This window comes from Anolis sagrei, chromosome 4 (genome assembly GCF_037176765.1).
Source record: "Anolis sagrei isolate rAnoSag1 chromosome 4, rAnoSag1.mat, whole genome shotgun sequence".
NCBI lineage: Eukaryota > Metazoa > Chordata > Lepidosauria > Squamata > Dactyloidae > Anolis > Anolis sagrei.
This window is the reverse complement of record NC_090024.1, coordinates 168,750,310-168,765,632: the sequence shown is the minus strand read 5'-3', so window position 1 is coordinate 168,765,632 and position 15,323 is coordinate 168,750,310. Positions and strand designations below refer to the sequence as shown.

The 15,323-nt window shown below is 38.0% G+C and overlaps 1 protein-coding gene across 1 annotated transcript in view; it reads right to left on the bottom strand.

The window, feature by feature from the left end:
- Nucleotides 1-1,275: 1,275 nt before the first annotated feature.
- Nucleotides 1,276-15,323, bottom strand: part of C4H1orf87 (chromosome 4 C1orf87 homolog) — a 41,541-nt gene continuing 27,493 nt past the window's right edge. The window contains exons 8-12 of the mRNA XM_060773610.2: nucleotides 12,906-13,003; nucleotides 10,191-10,261; nucleotides 4,904-4,935; nucleotides 4,385-4,541; nucleotides 1,276-3,166 (exon numbers count right to left, since the gene is read on the bottom strand). Coding sequence (XP_060629593.2) covers nucleotides 3,006-3,166; nucleotides 4,385-4,541; nucleotides 4,904-4,935; nucleotides 10,191-10,261; nucleotides 12,906-13,003 — 519 coding nt within the window. The 3' untranslated portion in view covers nucleotides 1,276-3,005. The remainder of the gene's footprint in view (nucleotides 3,167-4,384; nucleotides 4,542-4,903; nucleotides 4,936-10,190; nucleotides 10,262-12,905; nucleotides 13,004-15,323) is intronic.

Sequence of the window (15,323 nt, the reverse complement as noted above, 5' to 3'; positions counted from 1 at the left end):
TAGTGACGTATAAGAGTGTGACTGCTGCTGAGGAATTCTGAAGAGCTGAAGCAGATGTTTGGCCTAAACAGCATGAATTCTAATTCAAAATGTGGAGAATATTATTCACCTGGTTTGGCACAAAGACCACCATTGCCCTTAGCCTCTACATATGTATTCTCTACTGTCTTGTCCATAGTAGCATATGATCCAAACCATGAGAACAGAGACATTTTGCAGATTCTGGGAGTGATGAGCAAGAGCTCCTAAAATGGACTCCTGCCAGCCATCAACAGTTACTGTGAAATCTAGTAACTTGAGAAAAAGGATTTAATTAGAAGGCTGGGTTATTTCAAACCTTTATCGAGCTAATAGCAATTACTTAAGTTGTTCTTGGCTATACTCAAGCACTCTAAACCACCAAAAACAAAAAACAAAAAAAACCAAACACTTCAAATTTAGCAAAAACTGGTCAGATTCAAGAATGACTAATAGTCCCTCTCTAATCCTAGATGTGTAATGGCTTAATATTATTTATTAACTTACAAAGAAAGGTATACTTTTTATTATTCATTTGGCTGTGGAAGTGCCACCATCATATTCAAAAGCCAGAGTGATTGTAACTATTTAAAACAAGAGTTACCAAACTAAGGCCCATAGGGCCAAATCTGCCTCCCCAGGTCTTTTCCCCAGCCCCCACCACTACCACCATGCACACACTCATGCGTGGCTGGTGAGTTCACACATGGCATGTGCATGAACACACAAGTGGCAGCAAGTACATATTTTGCTGTAAGGGTGAGTGTGAGTGGCAGTGAAAGTGATTGAAGTCTGCCCCCTCCCCCAACAGTTTGAGGGACCTTGTATCAGCCCTACACTTAATAAGTTTGATGATCCTTGGTTTAAAGTTATGTTTCAAACACAGAGAACAATTGCCATCTAAAGCAATGATTTTGAAACTATATGAGGTGCTGAATTGACAGAGATTACCAATATGCCATAAGATGGCACCATATTTTTACCTATTGACTATTACTATTTTTTCTTTCCTGGAGATTGATAGCTAACAATTTGTGGACTAGCAATGTAGTAGGACTGATTGAGACAACACAGTGTACACTTTTAAAACAATACTTACCCTCTATTGCTTCCCCTTTAATGATGTCTGACAAATATTTATCTCTAAAGGTATGCCCCCATCTCTTAATTAACTCACAGAACAATTGCCATTGTTATATTGATGGATTAAAGCCATCACAGTTAAATCAGCATCTTCAATAAGGTGAGTAAGCCATTTTTATTATGTAGTGCTGAACAGAGAAGGATAAGTACTACAGATTTAAGTTAGCATTGTTTTAAAATATTAATGCCACTCTCTTCCTGTACTTTTATCTACATTCACCTTTTTTCTGTGCCCAATTATTTCATCCATCTGGTTCACAATTTAGGAACATTCTTCCTTTAGAATTCTATCTATCCAATTGATCTTTGAAGAAGCAAACCATTCAATATTAGAATTCCTTTTAAAAACCAACACTTGTAAACATATTGAACAAAACTGTAAGACTTCAGCAACAGATGGGAAAGCAAGACAAACAGATGGAAAAACTTCATTTCCAAAAATGGGGCTGGTTGGAGAAAGATTGATCTGTAAAATCTAAAGTTACTTTGAATAAGTATTTCATTGTTGAGGATCTGTAGAATCCTACATTTATAACAAAGTCCGTGGCTGGAATTTGTTAAACTCAAACTATACATTTATGACTCATTCATCTTCACAATCTTTTTGTATTCACTAGGGATCCCTATGTGTTAACTCACTAAGGGAATATATAGTTACCATAAAGTCCCATACTTCTTCCTTATTGGGCAGCAACCATACTGAGCAACAAGTGTCTGTCCCCTGTCAAGAAGCAGTTAACTGACATTTTAACCCCCATCCCATGGTGGTCTTTTATACCAGTGTTTCTCAAACTATCCTCCTCCAGGTGTTTTGAACTTCAGCTCCCAGAAATCCCAGCCAGCTTAACAGCTGTTAGGAATTTTGGGAACTGAAGTCCAAACATCCAGAGGAGCACAGTTTGACAAACTCTGTTTTATACAAATGATCAAAGATCCTGCTTCTCATGTTAGGAGCTGGGAATGTCAATCAACTGCTTCCCAATCAAAAGGGAATAGATCCCAGTGCTCCCAGTGACTGTTTCCTGCCAATTGAGCAGGTAATGTTGGGGGACATTGGTTGGTTACACAGCTCAGGGGATTACAACTATAAATCATGCAGAATCATTCTTTCCTTCCATCTTCCATTCCTTTTTTTCCTTCTTTCCAGTCTATGCTTTTAAAGTGCCACAAAATCAGAAGTGTTTGAGCTAGATATGAGTCTATATTCTGTTGTTTAACCTGAATAGGGATTACAATAAATGATATTTATTTAAGTGTTGACTTGCCATTCAACAGTTAAGTGAATGGGTCTACACTGATTGAGCCTTGCAAACAGGATTTCAGTCATATTTATTTCTCAGATCATGTAGGCATGAATATATGTCACATCTTCATTGCCTTTTTTCTATCTTTTGTTGTACATAATTGCTCACATCCCTCCACCTCACTGCTCTACAATGCAGGCACTACCAACTCTGTGTTAATTACTTAATGTATGAATTGATACCATGGCTTTCTCGTTGCTTGGGATCCAAGGTGGCTTATGTGCAATTAAAATATTTGCAGCCTCAAAAGATGGTTTTACTCCCCCAAGACCATTATATGTTATCTAGATATTTCACTGTTGAAAGCACGCTCCAAACCACTTTTAGTTAAGTAGGATCAGAAAAGGAGTGTTTCCATACTTTTGTCTTTAACATCCATTGTGTATTATCTGTGTGACTTTTGTTTCCTCTCATTTGAAAATAAAGGCTTAACGATGAGGAAAGATTTGCTTATATTGCATTACTAAGACTGTCAGTGCGTAAATAGAACTGAAACAAGGAGAAGTACACTCATGGTCATCATATTAGTTGTACAGATTTTTAGAGCTCCTTCAAGTATTGTAGTAGAGGTTCCAGTGGCATGTCTTGTCCATGACGGAAAGGTCGAAATGCTTTATCAATTTTCAGTGGGCTAAGGCACAGGTCATAAATTTGATTGTAGTTATGGATCAAGCGCTTTGCTTTCTCTTTTTCCAACTTTCCTGCATTTATTTATTCAAAGAAAGAGAAAGAAAGAAAATTTATTTTCCCACTTACACAAAAACAGACTTGAATATTAAGAAAATAAATCACATCCTTCTTGGAGAATTCTTGGAGAATTTGTCATCCTCAGACTAAGTTCTAATTTACACCAAATACATAGTTTGCTGATATAGGAACAAATTCAATGCTCCTGTTTCCCCTTCACCATAAGGCTTTATTTCCCCCCCCCCCCTGGTTTACAGCAAACATTTTAAGTCTACACCAGGTTTTATTAGTTTCAACATGACCACTGGGAGGGAGATAGGAGGGCCTGTTGTCAAGTCTGTAGCCAAGGGGGGGGGGGGTTACAGGTTCAACACCCTCACACATTCAGTTCTAAAAAACTGGTTTACTCATGGATTGTAACTGGTTAACCAAATCCCCATACTAAGTCTATAAGAAGCAGAAATTAGAGTTCCTCCTGAACTGCAAGCACTAACCCATTATCATGATAAAGAAAATAAGAAGAAAGCAGAAGAAAAACAGAAACTTCTGCTAATTGTGGAAATATTTGTCTTTGTGACCAACAAGAACTGGCTTTACGAGGGAGCAATGATTCAAGATCTATTAGTTGTGAAGAACCTTTGCACAATGATGGTAATTTTGTGGCCTTGTTGAGATATTGTGCCAGATCAGGAGACGCTGACCTGAAACTGCACTATAAATGCCTGGAATACTATTTCTCAAATAAAAAAAATGAATGAATAGACATTTGTGATGACAAAATGGTCCAAAAATTGTTGAAAGATGCAGTGTTCTATTTTCAGACCCATTTGGATCCCAACCCTGATAAGTTGTAACTAAATAAAGTTGTGGCGTTTTGTTACTCAGTATGGTATCACTGATGGTTATTATGGCCATTATGCAGAAGGCAGTCAACATTCACAATTATATGGGAAAGAGCAGAGCTGCTTGTTAATATTGGGTTCATCATTCCCCTAGTTATCATCCATGCTTAAGAATTTTGGGTGAACTAACACGAACAATAATGTCCATCATTTCCAATAATTTCATGTTGACTAATCCCCCCCCCCCCCCCCAGTATATAAACTGAATATGCAATTGATATGAATCATCATAGGTTATCAATCATTGCCGATATGAATCGATATTAGATAAAACCAAAATACAAAATCTAAAAATGAAAATGCTTGTTGCATCAATCCACTATCCACTACCTGTGTTTTTGACATCAGACAAATAGAGAGCTTTCTCTAGTTTTCTAAAGCGGTCTATCCAGGCATCCCGTTCCTCAAAATCACTGGAATCAGATGTGTCAGGATTCATTTGCTCCCAAGGTTTGGTAGAAAGATCTTTGTGATGTTTGTTGCCCTTCTTCACAGGAAACAAATGACATCACCGTAAGGTTAACATTTGGACATCTTTCCATCCCAATTTAATCAAGACAGACCAGAATTTTTTGGATTAAAGTTCTCAGAATCTTCCCACCAGTCTAGCCAATGGTCAAGCTGGCTGGGGGATTCTTTAATGTTGTAGTCTTAAAATATTTTCAAGTTCTGAACAAGACAATCTAAAGTTATATTTTATACGATTGCACTAAGGGTAGAAGAGGATGGCTGCAGTAAGCAGTTGAGGTGATTAATATTAGTGGCAATATTAACACTGGCAAGCAATCCTCTGTACAAATCAAACTTTATTAAAGATCCACAGATTTATCTATATAATTTTGACAATACCTGATTATCTTCATCTTTCTCCTTATTTCTCCCTAAGATAAAAAACAACTGTGAACACTTTGATTACTTAGCTGAAAAATACAGTTCTCATTTCTCTGAAATCAGTTACTCATAGGTAAACATTATGAAGAAGCTAAATATTCTCTTGTTCTTTCAATGTGAAACCCCAACAAAGAATTAGAATAAGTCATCCTCCTAACTTACCGGATGAGGCAGTTGCTGTCCAGGCTGGGTGTAAAGTCCAGCAGCCCCACCCCCCCTCCCCCGCATGGCTCTCCTCCTTCCCAGCAGGCTCTGAGTAGGGGAGCCCAAGAGGAGAGAGTGGGAAAGATAGCCAATCGGTTTAAACCTGAAGGTTCAAATTGATGGATAGAGATGGACTTGAGGGAAGACTGTTTTCTCAGGTCCACTACTCAGAAATATAAGGCAAATGCTGGGGTGTCTCCTTGAGGTTGCCTTCAAGCTTTCATCCCACCCCACCCTCCATCCCTTAGAAAGGTTGATTTCCCCGTGGTTTTTTTTACATGGGCCCTGGATCCAGTATCACTGACATGTGCCCTCCCAGCAACGGGTATGGCATATGAAGTCCCTCCAGGGATCAGTGAGTGTGTGCTCTTGGAGGTCTGGATTAGCAGCTTGATAGATGCATCCATAGCATCCTCCCATTAGTGACAAGAGTAGAAACAAATGTAACAAAAATGGTTTCAATAGAAACTGACAATGCAAAAACAATTTTTAGGGTTTAGGGCAATACCTAATTTACCTTACAGTCAGTTATTACTTGATTGTAAGGTACTTGTTGTTGTGTTATGAATATAATCCTGACAGTTGTGTTGTGTATATATATTTGACATTTGTACTATTCTCCTTTTGATATTTATGCAGACTATGTTTAGGAGTTACAGTATAGTAACAATTAGAACCCAGTTGGGACTGTAAAGCAAAACTAAAAATTGTTTTTGTATTGCCAATTTCTATTGAAACCATTTTTGTTGCATTGCAATATAGTTATCTGTGCATAAGAGAAGAGTAGAAGTAAATGCAACAGGCCCCAGTTGCCTCTAACAGGTTATATTGGAGTATTGCACTGGCTAAAGCGATGATTCAGGACCCGTGTGCAGTTGCCAACCCTTATTATCAGTTATATCCAATAAAAGTTGTGGTAAATCCCATTATTTACTTAATTACTTACTTACTATATTTATACCCTGCCCTTATCATCTTGGAGGGGACTCAGAGTGTCTCACAAATCATGGCAAAAATTCAATGCCGCATAACACACACAATAAAAATATAGTAAGCAATTCAATTTGCAACAGTTAAGACATATAAAAACAATAAACAGATTAGAAACCAATTTAAACACATTAAGGATATATTGCAACGTACAAAGTGCTAAGCCTTAGGTTCCATACTCTTTGACTTTCCATAGTCCTTATACAATCTGCTACACTGAAGTCAGATTCCATGTCACATTACACTACTCTCAGAATGCTTGTGTGCAAAGCCATGTCTTTAACTTTTTCCTGAACACCAGGAGAGATGGAGCAAGTCTGGAGAGGGAGTTCCACAGCCAAGGGACCACAATTGAGAAGGCCCTGTCTCTTGTCCCCACAAGTTGCACTTGTGAGGGGGTGGGACTGATAGTAGGGCCTCCTCTGCAGATCTTAAAACTCTAGTTGGCTCATAAAGGGAGATACCTTCAGACAGATAAGTTGTACCAGAACCATTTAGAGCTTTAGAGACCAAAGTCAGCATTTTGAATTGAGCCCGGTAGCAAACTGGCAACCAGTGGAGCTGACGTAACAAGGGGGTTGTATGTTCCTTGTATGCAGCTCAAGTTAGAAAACTGACTGATGCCCGTTGGACTACTTGAAGCTTCCAGAAAGTCTTCAGAGACATGTAGAGCACATTGCAGTAATTTATTTGAGATGTAACAAGAACATGGACCACCTTGGCCAAGTCTGACTTCCCAAAGTATGGACACAACTAGCGCATGAGTTTTAATTATGCGAAAGCTCCCTGATCACTGCCAAAACATGAAATTCCAAGCTCATTGATGAGGCCAGGAGAACTACCAAGCTGTGAATCTGTGTCTTCAGAGGGGTGTAACCCCATCCAGTACAGGCTGTTCAACTGACCAGGAGTACCTCTGTCTTGACTGGATTCAATTTCAATTTGTTCACCCTCATCCAGACCATCACAGCTTCCAAGCACTGACTCAGGACCTGAACAGCCTCTTTAGCAGTAGGTGGAAAGGAGTGATAGAGTTGGACATCATCTTGTACAGATAATACTTGTGTCTCATGAGTTATTTGAACAAGCTAATACATATGTAACTCAGTATAAGTGACTAATATGAAAGAGTACCTCTCTTTACGTAAGGTGGTTTGAGATCTGCTGTAGATGCCTTCTTCTGGGTCACATCAACTCAGGGCAATATACTCTTAGTAAAATTGGTTAAATAATGGTAGAATCATAGTCCTACCTGTCTCTGTCTCTTATTTTCATTCCTTTTTTCATTTTCTAAATGTATATTACTTTGATTGGATTGTTAATGTTAAAACCAAATAAATAATTTGCAAAAAGAAATAAGGCAGTTGAAGCCTATAAGCTGCTACATACAGTGCAGTAGGTAGCATTTTCATTTCACAGCTTTTTGAAAAGCAGGTAGATGATGTTTTTCTTCCAAGGCTGTCATCTTCGGAAATATTTGTCGATTTCACCCCTCCCTCATGTTAGGTGAAACCCATTCCTGTACTCTCCCAGTTTTAGTTTGTATATGTCAAGTCCTAGGTGGTCTGACCCTTTAACTGAGTCCTGTAATTTGCCATCCACAACGCTTGGACATTTGCTCCAAGTAAATTATGAATGGTTGGCCAGATTGTGGGTCATAAAATTAAGTGATAAGAAAGATGAATTCAATGCCAGGAACGAATAATATTTCTAGGTGGAAAAGACAGCTGGTTTCCCTGCAGCCAGATGGTTAAAGTTCAAGTCCAACTGTTGCATCCTGATCAGTCACTGTAGCAATGATTGCAATTGGCTCGCTGTCTACTGTGTCACCTCTTGAATATTAAGCATTCCAGAGAGCTTTCTAAAGACAGATTAATGCACTATGTGAGTGTCTCACATCCATAATCCCTTTCACTTTTTTTAAAAAAAAATAGCTAGCATTCTTTATATCTCAGTACCAATAAATCTAATTCTTTTTAACAGATGTATTGTAAAGCCTCCAGGATCCAATAATGATCAGGGCAGTATTACAGTGCACTTCATAGATCTTCTATAGCAAGGTAAGTGAACAAGGATGGATGAAGTTCTCAAACAGCTCCACAGGAATATCCACCTGGAATAACTTCCTTTTTGGAACCAGGGTATTTCAGACATGCACATTATCCACCTGGGAAATTCTGACAAAGAGCACATCTATAGAGTGAAATACTCAAGGCACAATTGCGAAACAGTGCCAACAAACAGAAAAAATAGGACAAATGTAAAGAAGCCAGAATGGATATCCAAAGAAATTCTAACTGTGCTAAGACACAAAAGAGACATGCACAAAAAGTGGAAAAAGGGAGAAATCACCAAAGAAGAATTCAAACAAATAACCAACTCCTGTAGGGAAAAGGTCTGCAAGGTTAAAGTACAAAACGAGATCAGGCTTGCCAGGGACATTAAAAACAATAAATAGGCAACCTTATCTGCTTCTTCATATTCAGTGCAGGGGAATGTGCGTAATCTTTTCAACTATTAAATATGCAATGGACATTTATGATTAAGAGGTCTTATAGAGCCACTATTGTTCCCATCAAAAACATTTCTGCTTCTTTGTGTCTGATTTTGCTAGTAGCTCTAGGCATTTGGTGTATATTAAAAGTGGATTTGGACTCAGAAGATTTTAAACGCTCCCAGAAGTGGCCTTTTTAGTTCTGTGAATTGCATGGAATTGGAACTTCATTGAAATTCCCTTGCATGGAAGGAGGGGAGGGCAAGAGGCCTGTGAGAGGTTCTGGTATGACATTATCTTCATCCTTCCAGCCCCTAAACATAGCTGAGGAACTAACAATTTCCAGCTCCAAAATGCTGCAAAATGTGTGGCTTTGCACAATATTACAATTATGGAGGCTACCCAGAAATATATGAAAAAAACATTTATTTTACAGCAACCAGAAATGATTGCAGCATCACTTTTGTTTTCAGATACATGTGACTCAATAGGACTTAAAATAGGTCCTCTAACCTTTTGTGCAAACTCACCCTGTCTTAATTCAAGATGTAAGCAAAGATCCTGGCTATTATAGCATATCAATCTTGCATGAAGTGGTGGTGCAGGAAGCCCCTAGGATTTGTAATTAACTCTGAACTGGAAGACCACTTCCTATGACTTTAAAGATAAACAAAATTGGAGTTTTATGCCTTCTACTCACTCCAGATGTTCTGCTTTAAAGTGAGCTGTTTATCAGAACTGTTGCTAATTTCTGACTTCAGGCTAAGGAAATGTTGAATATTAGAAAGATTAGCTAGTTTAATCAATAGTGCAAGACATCATTGCTAATACATCCAATGATAAATGTTGGCCACACTTCACCTCCATAATTTGGCATATACAAATAAGATGCACTATTCAACAGGCATTGTGGATTTCCTGTTGGCAAGACTGGTTGTGAGTCTATATATCATACATAGTTAACTTGGCAACTTTCATCACGACCACAGGTTTTTAAAAGTAAGGTTGATCATTTATATCATATATATATGGTCTGTATAAAGGTGATTATGAGAATTACTTGTAAACAAATGAAAAAGAAAAAATGATATATCATCAATCCTAGTTCATGCTTAAATATGCAGAAAAACCTGGTTTTGGAAGGTAAACAATCCTTTTTTCTCTCTTTGCCTACAACTTCATGTCCTTCATTTGTGAGTCAATGATGTTAAATAAATATAGCATGAAGAAACACACACAATTTTTTATTTGTTTTTAACTTCTGGCCCTATGTGAAAATCATTCTGCCTAAAATGGATGTTTAGCTATTCTCTCATACTGTATTTCTGAGCTTTCTAATGTATAGAAAGCACCATTGCTCTTCCTAAGAAATGTTTTAATAACCACATACAAAGTTTACATTGTCTCAAATCAAGATCACCACTTATCATGTTATTCTGAAAAAAAGAAGAGGAATGCTTATTAACCTACCTATATATGCATACAAGTATGTGAAAATGTTATTTCCAGCTTGTAATGAGTGGGCGTGTGCCCAGAAATGGAGACTGCATTACTTACTTTTAGAAAAAAGTGATGCATAGTCTCTCCCAACCTGGACTTTCTTCAGAAACTCAACAAATGTGTTCCACCTATAGGAGGAAAGATCCCAGAACTGAACATATTTGCTTAAATGCCGCACCGGGATATATACATGTACAATGAACTATGACTCTCAAATCCACCAGTGTCCTTTCCGTGTTGTTGGAGGATTGAAGGAATCAGTGTGGTGGTGGCTCCATTCCTGTAGCTGAAGATACTGTGAGTGGCATATTGCAGGGACCCCCAAGGCTGTTCAGGAAGTTCCTGTTGTTGCTGTTCTCAAAAACTAGAGCTGATAGGGGGAAAGTGTTGCCATTTCTGGAATCAGCAGACCCAATATGCCCAGAAACAAGTATATCATCTGAGGCATCAAAATGTATGTTGACCAGTGTTATCCATGTGTCATATCAAAATTTATATTGGTCCTAAATCTAGCCTCAACATGTCAACTTATTCAGAAATATATACAGTACATAGAGCAGGGGAAAGATTGCATAACATTTAAAGGAATTGTGCTTTAATAGTGAATTCTGTTACTTTTTTATATAGCTCTCTTGTTTTTATGTGATGAAAAAATGGGCTAAGAAATCCATGGCTTCCTCTTCTTCTTCCATTTATCTTGCTATGACCTAGTCTCTTTTTTGGCAGTATAAACAGTACAATGGGATTAATCTTGCACAAATTCAATCAATCATGAAGTTTTATTGATCTTAAGCACATTTAATCACAAAGTGGCTCATAATAGAAACCTCTCTAATTACTTAGGAGTTTCACTCACAGCTACTTGCAGATACTAATTCAGCTACAACCTACAATGTTGCAAAGTTCTGTGCAGCAGCATACAAAATCCGTCAGGGGATGACTAGTCCCAAAAGTTAACTGTGTGTCCAGTAATCTTCTTCCCTGAATCTACAATTTGGTGATGGATCTGGGCACTGTATGTTTTTACCCTGTTTCCCCTTCCGCTCCCTCACCCATATTGTGCTTCAGTAGTTATATTTATAATGTACCAAACATACCAAATTTGTATGAAAATGTGACTATTTCCTGTGCTGGTCAATGACCGAAATAAATGATTTGATTTGATACTTATCTAATGGTGTAGACTCATATAAACCAGTTCAAAGCAGATAATCTGGGATCAGATACTAGGATATAGGTCAGTATAGATCCAGCCTAAGCAATTTGGAAGGGTGCACCAGGCATATGTCTTGACAAAAAGGCAATTCCTGAAAATGTACTATGATACAGTTGTCAGCAGTACCACCAAAGTATATTTGCATATGGTGCTGCATTGCCAGACCATAGCTTAGTCTAAATCTAGCTCAGTGATTCATGAGTAATGAAAGTCAAGATTTCATGAGATCGTGTTTGTGGTTTGTGTACATTGGCACTTTCAGGTTGCCTATTGAATTTTGGTGACCCCATGAAATTCATAGAGTTTTTTTTTTAGGCAGGAGTACTCAGAGGTGCTTTTGCCAGTTCCCTCCTCTAAAATAAAGCCTATATTTAACCATTTTGATACTAATGACTAGGCAAAACCATGGAAGTAACATTTGCTGATGCCCATTGGTAGTTGAATGTGACTAGAGTTCTGTACATTATCCCATTTGGTCATGTGGAATCTTAAGTGGGGAGGCCACATGAGTACACAAGCAAATATAATCCCCAAGATCCTTGTCCCCTCAGTCCATGAACACCTTATGCTAATGGAAAAAATCTATTGTATGCTCATTTGAATGCATATTATCAGCAACTTTGTTTAGGCAGCATAACCAATAGCATATTCAAATGAACGCAAGCATTCAGATCACCTACCTCAAGATGGGAAGATCAGCGACTAGAAACAGTTGCAAATGGGGATGAACAGGATAGGACTTGTGTTTGCACCCATAAACCCTCCTCAACTTTTGAGGCATTGTTTGTTTTGAAAGAGGTGTTTCATAAATGTTTTAAGAAGTACAAAAAAAATTCCTCACAGTGGTCAACTGTTTTATTAATATGATGTCTCGATGTGTGATCACAAACACTCTTTTGTGCATTAGCACAAAATTCACATATGGCTAGTTTTGTGGAGAAAACAGCAAAAAAATTACCTTATAATACTTTTTTTTTGCAGGCAATGCTGTTTCCTACACAGAAAACATTGCTTTCTGTGTACAAATGCCCTACACACATTGTGTACAGAATCAACTCCAAACTTCATCGTTTAGGACAATTTCCTTGCAGTGGGAAGAAAATTGCTAAAATTACTTGTTGCTTAGCAACAAATTAAATCCTTACCTTAGGCATTGTACATTTATGCTATATAAAGACCAGTATAAAGACTTAATGGAAACAAGATGAAATCATGTTCTTCTTTTCCTAGTTCTCATATAACATTGTTTTAGTATTTTTGCCTCCCCGCAGGATGGTAATACATCCGGGCATCCCCTGGGCAACGTCTTTGTAGATGGCCAATTTTCTCACACCAGAAGCAACTTGCTTCTCAATTCGCTTCTGACACAATAAAGCCTTTTTGGCCTGTAAGCACCAGGTTTACATCAAGCTTGCTAGTTATCAAGAAAATGGGGAGATTTGAACAAAATAAATCAGTTCCACAGGAATCAGCTTAGTAATACCACATTTTGAGCTGGTGCATAAGATCAAGATGCAAATGTAAAGTACAGGAAGGGAAAACATGTTAAAACTTACAGTATTCTACCTCTTCTGTTCAAATCATAGGTGACAGCCAAAACCTCCAACATACCAGGATAGAGAGGTAACCCATTCATATGGCAAATCATCTCAATCTGCAGATAAAATTAATCTTAATTATAACATAACCAGTTTGCAGTTGTGTGGTGGCAAATGATTATGAGAGCCACTATAATTATACCCCCCCCCCCAAAAGTCAACAGCTGTGTTGATCCATATCACCCAATTATAGCAGTTCCTTCTGTTGAGGCTTGGTGCCCCAAAAATCTCTAGTATCCATATTCCAATCAGAAACCAGAGATGAGTCTAAAATGCAATAGTTTAAACTACAGAATATACTACCAGGTCCAAGTGCCACCCTTGACTGTTCTGTAGCATGGGTTTTATTGTTGACCAGAGTAGATTGAAATAAACACACACACACACACACACACACAAACCAAGCCTTTCCCCCTTTTCTTCACTTTTCCCTTCTAGCTCTGTCCTTCAATTCAGCACCTCTCTGTTCCTCCCTGTTCCAAAACAATCCTGTTTTTGAAAACTTCCAAAACAATTATCCTGTGCTTTCCCTTCCCATCTCTTCACTTCTGCACCAGAGACAGGGATTTTGCAATTCTCTCTATGTGTGTGCATTCCAGTCATTTGTTAATATATGTCAACCCCATGAATTAGGCAAGGACGACTCATAGGTGGTTTGTGGCCTGAATTGTGTATTTATGACCAACAAAATGCTCACTATCCCACAATTTAGCTCATAATAATACACCATTGGTGGAAAACTCAACCCTCCAAGGACTGCAGTTAAGCTGCAAGGTGACATAGACATTTTGCAGATTTGACAAATGACATTGCCTTTCCCATTAATTAAAATGTCCAATCACTTTGAACTCTTGAGTGTGCTGGCTCTGGAGCTGGTACACTGCTATTAAAAAAGTAAAAGGTTTTCATTAACCTAAGAGTAGTGTAAATGAGTTTGCCAGGTCTTAGACCTATTTGTGAAGGAGATACAATTAATACACTACAAAATTGTAGCACTACAATTACATGGCCCCATTTTATGAAATCCTGGGATTTGCAGTTTAGGGAGAGGTAGACTTCTCAGTAAGAAAATTCTCTCTTGCCTCATCAAATTACAAATCCCCAAATTCCTTATTATTATTGTTAATAATAATAATAATAATAATCTGCTTTATCTCCCCCAAAGGGAGAGTAGCCATGATAACTTAAGTGAGAAGTCATAGTAGAGTGGAAGAGCCCGTACTGTAATGAATAGTGAATTCTCTTGGAAACTTAGGACCCATCTGCACTGCTATATAATGTAGTTTAGAACTGCATTATATGTTTAGTGTAGGCCCATATAATGCAATTCAATGCAGTTAAGATATGTTATATGAGTCTATACTGGCTATGTAATGTAATTTCAAACTGCATTTTATGGCACTGTAGCTAGCCACACAGTCTGTTCTGAGTGAAGACAGCTGGGTTACACCCAGAGTTGGAGATTTCCTTCTCTTCAGGTGTTCCTTACCACAGCTTGAGAAAGTTACTTCCCAGTGGTCATGCTGATTGGGGTGTTGTGGAAGTTGTAGTCCAAAAATTTCCACAACACCCCAATCAGCATGACCACTGGGAATTTTGGTAGCTTTAGTCCCAAAAGTAACATTTCCAACTCCTTACCCTATCCTTTCATGGTACATGTGCTGCCAGTAGCTTTACACAATTTATTACAAAATTGTCAGTAGAAAGCTTAATTAGGAAACATGTCAGTCAACAATGACATTTTTAAATGTGTTGAAATTGAACATAATTTTTTTAAAAAATCAACAAGCCAGGGTACTGTATGTGTGGGCGTGATGTACCTAAAACCTTTTTTTAAAAGTACAAAACATTGAAAGGTTGGACAAAATATATTTTGGAAGAAGACTACTTTTATTAAGAAACTTTTATTTGAACGGTGTAGTCTGCAAAACTGATTCCCATGAGGCACAAAGGCTATATCAGGATATATATCTTTTGTTATTCTTTACCTATTTACTTGGCATGAACTTGCCTAATGCCCACATTTTTAAAGCAAGGTGGGCCGACTTAGTCTGTGGGTTGCATGCAACTCCAGAATCCCAATTTTGTGCCCACTGAAACCCTCTGGTGTTGTCCTAAGCCTCTCTTAATCCCATCATTTTTACCATAATTTAAAAATCAAGCTAATTTTAAGGTGTTCTCATCCACCCACCTCCCAATGCCCTGAAATCCAAGAAAACCATGTACTGGTTTAGCCTTCCTAGACCACAGACTCTCCCCAACATTGGATTTCAAGCATACCTTAGGTTGCATCTACATTGTAGAGTTAATACACATGGACATCACTAACTGCACAGAGCTCAATCCTAAGGAATCATTGGACTTGTGGATTTGTGA